At 44.4% G+C, this 6,898-nt stretch overlaps 1 protein-coding gene across 1 annotated transcript in view; it reads left to right on the forward strand.

Annotated features, from left to right (window-relative positions):
* The first annotated feature begins 26 nt into the window (after positions 1-26).
* METAP1 (methionyl aminopeptidase 1) overlaps positions 27-6,898 on the forward strand; it is a 71,437-nt gene continuing 64,565 nt past the window's right edge. The window contains exon 1 of the mRNA XM_011933027.1: positions 27-225. Within this exon, the coding sequence (XP_011788417.1) occupies positions 112-225 (114 nt within the window). The 5' untranslated portion in view covers positions 27-111. The remainder of the gene's footprint in view (positions 226-6,898) is intronic.

Genomic DNA, 6,898 nt, shown 5'->3' on the forward strand with positions numbered 1-6,898 from the left:
CGTGGCGCGCTGCGTGGTCCCGGTCGGCCTTGCTCCTCCTCCGACTCGATTTCTCTCCCCTCCCGCCGCCTCCTGTTCCTCGGTGAGGCGCTCTTCCAGCGGGCAGGCAGCATGGCGGCCGTGGAGACGCGGGTGTGCGAGACAGACGGCTGCAGCAGTGAGGCCAAGCTCCAGTGTCCCACCTGCATCAAGCTAGGCATCCAGGGCTCGTACTTCTGCTCGCAGGTAGACGCCTGCTGCCCCGCGGATCTGCCGCCACCGCGGGACCCCTCTTCGCCTCTCCCTTGCTGGCTCCTCCCGCTCTTGGCGGCGAGTCGGGACGCGCTCCTCCTCTCCCCCCGGCCGCGTTTCCTCCTCCCCCTACCCGCGTCGCCACCGCCCCCTCCTGCCTCCTGGGGTCCCCGGGTCCTCGGGAGTCACGCGGGGGCGGGGGGCGCCGCCCGCCGCGGCCATGTGGGCTGGGGCGGAAGCTGGCTTGTGCGAGGTGGCTCGGCCGCGCTAGACCTCCGCGTTCTGGAGCTGGTTCCCCGCGCTGGGGCTGGGGCAGCCAGGTGTGCGGGCTGCCGGGGGCAGGTAGTGGCGCCATGAAAAAGGAGAGCCCGAGCGTCGCAAGCCTCCACAGCCGCGGCACCGGCGGGGCTCGGGTCTGGGCGCTGGAGGCTGCCTGGCAGTCCATCGGGTCCCTGCGGGGTGGGGGGTGGAAGCGACCCGCCGGTCTCTGAGAGATGGGTGGCCGGAGGACGGTCGGAGTAGCAGAGAGGAGGAACAGAGAGGAGAAACGCTAGGTAGGTCCAGCCCCACTTCTTTGTGCTTTACTACCGTGCGTTGACACTTAAGCAACTTTGGGGGTGGGGAAGGGAGAGGTCTGTGTAATTCGTTCTTTTCCTTCGGTATATAAAATTATTAATTTACAAAGCTGTAAGCTAACGGGATGAGTCACCTGTGACTGAATTTCCCAGAGTGAAAAGGACAGTTCCATTGAGGATTAGGCGTGAAGGCTGTAGTGTGTTTTAGTAAGTTTTGTGCAGTAGAGCAAACCCAGCGTTGAATGGGGTCCTGACTGAAGCGCGTGCTCGTGTTTCTGTTTACTGAAAAGTGACTAGTGTTGCTGCTGCATTTCGAGACCCAGGGTGAGGGCTGGGCGGCAATAGTATGGCTCTTACTTACAGTCCAGGTTTACTGAAGAGAGGCACATGAATATTCAAATATTAAATTGGTAGTGTCCTGTGGGGAGGAGAGCAAGAATAAAGAGAAGGCCTGATTGGGGCCCTGCTCTTGCCAATTACTGTGCGATCTTGAATTAGTAAAGTTACTTAATCTTTCTGAGTTCCAGTGTTACCTTGTACAGAGGGGATGATTATAGCTTTCTTTGTAAGTTTCACAAGCTTCTTCTGAAACCCAAATTATCCGAGGAACGTGAAATGCTGTTACAATGTAAGGCCTTTTATTTTTTAAAGGATTCTAGTACGATTTAACTCTGTCATAAATAAAAATATGAATAAGAGTGAAGGCAGATATATGAACACAATACAAATAAAAATATTTTCCAACATAAAACATATAAAAACATAAAGATATAAATGACAATTTTTACGTCACAATACTTGTAGATAAGCCATTGTGAGAGGTCTTAGCTGTGTTATATTGTCTTGTTTTTAGATAGGATATGATCCTTGACCTTGTTAGTATCATTTGGAAAAACTTGCACGTGGAGGAGTGTTGCTTGATCTAAAAATAGCATTACTCAACAATCTAAAGGATCTGTGCTAGGTTTAACATGTTGAGCATTACTCATGTTAAACCTAGTAAAGTTCCTTTAGATTCCTTAAAATTTCCAAATTCTATCCTTTTGTGGCCTGTGTGGGACCTGAACTTAAGAAACAGTGTTTGCTTTTGACATTTGTGTACCATCTGAGTAGAATTACTTTAAAAGTAGGTGGCATTTTGAGTTAATACCTATGACCCTCTTCTGTTAAGATTTTAAAAAGGTAGCATGAAACACACATTCATGAAACAGGTAGAAAGAAGGTTGAATCATTGGGGTTTGTGGGAAAATGTTAGACACATTTGTGAAAACAAAACATTCAGGGTTTATTCTGTGTATTAGGATTTGAGGTTATTACATGTTGGATTCTGCAGGTATATTTCTGGTATCACTGTTAGACATGCACTAAAATATTCCCAGAGTGGCTGTCCCAACTGTCTCTTTTTCTTCTTTTCTCTTACCACCTCCTAGGGTCAACTTTTAAAATTTCCCGCCAAATCAGTTGTCGTAGTCTCTTAATTTATTTCTCTACTGTAATTCCTCCCCTTGCAAACAAACACCCACAAAAAACCCTATCAAACAAAACCTTTTGTACAGAAGTTGTTTTTCCCGCAGTCTGATTATGCATATCCCTCATTGCTTTCAGGATTCCAGCCCCCACATTCAGGGCCCCTCTTCTGAGTCTCTTGCTCTAGCCAAAAGCTGTGTTTATATTCTTTCCTTTCCAAAATGTCACCTGTCTTCTGAAATCACAGCTATTTCCTCAATCCCATCTTGAGAACTTGATCAAGTCACTGTAATTTATCCTAAGCCACTTTATACATCTGTGATGAAATATGGGCTTGGCCAGGCATGGTGGCTCACACCTGTAATCTCAGCGCTTTGGGAGGCCTAGGCGGGTGGATCACCTGAGGTCAGGGGTTTGAGACCAGCCTGACCAACATGGAGAAACCCCATCTCTACTAAAAATACAAAATTAGCAGGGCGTGGTGGCACATGCCTGTAATCCCAGCTACTCGGGAGGGAGGCTGAGGCAGGAGAATTGCTTGAACCTGGGTTGCAGTGAGCCAAGACTGCACCATTGCACTCCAGTCTGGGCAACAAGAGTGAAACTCTGTCTCAAAAAAAAAAAAAAAAATTTACTTTTAGCAGAAATGAGGTCTCGCTATGTTGCCCAGGCTGGTCCCAAACACCTGAGCTCAAGTGATCCTCCTGCTTTGGCCGCTCAAAGTGCTGAGATTATAGGTGAGAGCCGCCATGCCCAGCCAAACACTTATTGAGCACCTATTATATATCAAGCATTGTGCTAGGGTTAAGGTTTGGAGATAGAGAGAAAAATAAATCTCTTGTTAGAAGGAAGTCACTGTCTGGTAGGAGACATAGGTGAAAAATCAAAGGTAATGAAGTATAGTGGCTAAAAACATGGGATGTGTGGTCTGAGAAACCTGAGCTCAGTTCTAGGCTCTGCTACCTATTGGCTATGCGACCTTGGGCTACAGAAATAAAAATGGGATTACTACTGGTACCTTCCTTATAGGGTAGTTGTGAGGATTAAAAGTAAAAGCACTAGTATCTATACTTTTACATCTCACTAGTTATGTGTTGCTTAACCATGGGGATATGCTCTGAGAAATGCATTGTTAGGTGATTTTGTGGTTGTGTGAATATCATAAAGTGTCCTTACACAAACCTAGGTGGTATAGCCTACTACATGGCTGGCTGTATGGTGCACAGGCAGTCTATTGCTTTGAGGTTACAAACCTGTACAGCATGTTACTGCACTGAATACTGTAGGCAACTGTAACACAGTAGTATGTGTGTCTCTAAACCTATCTCAACATACAGAGGTCCAGTAAAAATATGGTATAATAATCTTATGAGACCATTGTTGTTGTATATGTGGTCTGTCATTGACCCAAGTGTTACAATGTCATACACATGTATGTATATGCCTAGGATATATTAAGTCCTTAATAAATATTACCTAAAATTATTGTCAATTGTAGCAATAGCACTTTATACTTGGTTTAGACGTAGCACAGAGGAGGCACTGATTAAGTAGAGCTAAGGAGGTCAGCAAAAGTTTAATGGGTAAAGTGATGTCAGAGCTGGATCTTAAGGAAATAGTACTTTCACCAAGAGATCAAATGGGGAAAGGCAATCCAGATAGGGGAAACAACATGTATAAGAACATGGAAGAATGAAATAGCACTATGTGTTCAGGAAAACATGAGCATATTGCTATTGCTAAATAGTCAAGACCTAGGCATGAAAAATAATGATATGAGTCTGAGTTAAGTGGAGGTATATACAAAGAGCCTGGATTGGACTTGATCCTCCAGTTGAGCATCTAGGAAGAATTTTTAATTCGAATTTTTAATTTTTAGCACCATTTACTTGCTTTTGAGAGGAAGAATTTCTAAAACTTTATTTTATTTTAAAATAATTTCAAAGCTGTAGAAAAGTAGCAAATAGAAAAAATAAAGGTTCTCCAATTTTTAACGTTCTCTCACATTTGTCTTATCATTCATTTCTCTTTCTGACTCCCACTATGTGTAACTGTCAAAAATCAGGGAATTCATAAGGATACAGTGCAACCTAATTTCCTTTATAGCAAAAACATTTCTTTGTTTTGATCCAAAAATCCAACCCATGATCATGTGTTGCATTTAGCTGTCACGTCTCTTCAGTCTCTTTGAATCTGGAAGAGTTCTTCAAATCTTTGTCTTTTGGGACATTGGCATTTTGAAGAGTATAGGTCAATTATATTGCAGAATGTGTTCAGCTTGGGTTTGTCTGATATTTCCTCATGATTACAGTCATTTATGCATTTTTTTCAAGAACACTACAAAAGATAATGCTGTATTCTCCTCAACAGTTCATATAGAGAGGTGTACAATGTCTATTTGTCACATTATTGGTGATTTTCACTTTGATCACAGTAAAGAGAGTATCTCCCAGGTCTCTCCACTTTAAGGTTACTATTTTTCCTTTTTAAATGATAAATGCTTTGTAGAGAGTTACACTGAGATATGTAACAGTATGGCAAACTATATAAAGAGCAAAAGACAGTGAAAACTCTTAACTTGGCAGTTCCACTTTTAAGACTATATCTGAAGGCCTCCTCACCTCACGCCTGCATGCTGGCTGCATGCCTGCTCATCCCAGCACTTTGGGAGGCCAAGGTGGGTGGATGGCTTGAGACCAGGAGTTTGAGACCACCCTGGGCAACATAGGGAGACCCTGTCGCTATTAAAAAAAATAAAGAATATATCCTAGGTACATAAGGATGTATGTAAAGTTTTAGCTAAATGGATAGTCATTGAAACCTTGTTTATAATAGATAACAACTTCAAATAACCTATATATCTATTATTAGTGGATTTGGTTCAGCAAATTACCCATACAATAGAATATTATACAGACATTAAAATTATGTGGTAAAAGTATAATTGATGGCAATAAAGAATGTGTGCGGTGGCTTATGCCAGTAATCCCAGCACTTTGGGAGGCGAGGGGTGACAGGATCACTTCAGCTTAGGAGTTCAAGACCAGCCTGGGCAACATAGCGAGACCCCCGTCTCTACAAGAAAGCGAAAAAATTAGCTGGGCAAGGTGGTGTGTACCTGTAGTCCTAGCTACTCCAGAGGCTGAGGCAGAAACATCACTTGAGCTCAGGATGTTGAGGCTGCAGTTAGCTGTGAACACCACTGCACTCCATCCTGGCTGACAGAATGAGATGCTGTCTCAAAGAAAAACCAAACAACAAACAAAAAGTTCACATCATAGTAACTGAATAAATCAGGTAAGTAAATTACTTTACATAGTATGGTACAGTTTTTATTTAAAAAATATTTTATATATACATACATACTTATAATACCGATTTTTCTGTTTTCTTGTATACAAAAGTGTATGTATGCATGTAAACATTTCTATTACTTGATTTTATTACATCATTCATACTGCTTATATTGCAAAACTAAGTTTTTTTTTTTGAGACATAGTCTTGCTCTGTCGTCTGGGCTGGAGTGCAGTGGCGGGATCATAGCTCACCATATCCTTGACTTCTCAGGTTCAACGGATCCTCCTGGCTCAGCCTCCTCAGTAGCTGGGACGACAGGCGCCCACCACTACGCCCAGCTAATTTTTTAGTTTTTAGTTTTAGTTTTCGTAGAGATGGGGTTCTGCCATGTTTCCACGCTGGTCTCGAACTCCTGGCCTCAAAGAATCCGCTGGCCTTGGTGCCCTGGATGCCCTGGCCTCTCAAAGTGCTGGGATTGATTACAGGCGTGAGCCACTGCTCCTAGCCAAAACAAAGTTCTTAAAAATAAAATATAAGCTTTTCTGGTGTACTAAGTACGGAGAAGCTAAAAAAATACAGTAAGATAACAAAGTTCACAGCCTTTTGTGATCAGTAAATGCTAGTTTTTCGCTCCTCCCTAGTGACAGGGAGGCACTGAAGCATGAGTTACAACACGGCAGACCTGGAATACAGATGAAAAGATTGAGGCAACAGGTTCGCAGCGGAACGCCTCTACAGCTTCTTTCGACTCTGACATTTCAGGATCAGCACAATTCTCCCCTATTTACCGCGGAAGCAATCAACTGGGATTATACAAAAAATTATTATTTGTATTGAATACCTGATAGTTGTGTTACTATTACTAGCGCTATCGTTTTTGAAGGGGGGTTGGTGGTGTGGAAAAAAAAATCGGGCAGGAGGGAGGGCAGATGTGAAGCCCAGCCCATCTTCTCGTTGACAGTTCTATGGCTCTCCTTTCTGTGAATGAGCGGTGGTCTTTAGGCCTCAGACCTGACAATGTCAGTCAGAAATAGAACTTAACCCAGGGGACTGTACTCCAAGGAGCGTCGGGGGGAACCAACGCAGAGGAGCGCAGCGCCCTCTCCAGCCGCCTGCGGGTGTCGGGGATGATCAGGGCTCTTGGGTGTTTGTCAGTGAGGACAACTGCCTTATCTGACTGTAGGCACAGAGAGTGCGCCGCGAGAGGGCGGCTCCTCACAGCCAGGCGCCGGCAGGTCGCGCTCTGCGCTGGTCGACGCCCGTAGGCGCCGAATGGGAGGGGCCCTGCCGAGCTCCCTTACAGCCCCAACGTGCTCGCCGCTAGGAGG

Source organism: Colobus angolensis, unplaced genomic scaffold (genome assembly GCF_000951035.1).
Source record: "Colobus angolensis palliatus isolate OR3802 unplaced genomic scaffold, Cang.pa_1.0 Scaffold123, whole genome shotgun sequence".
Lineage (NCBI taxonomy): Eukaryota > Metazoa > Chordata > Mammalia > Primates > Cercopithecidae > Colobus > Colobus angolensis.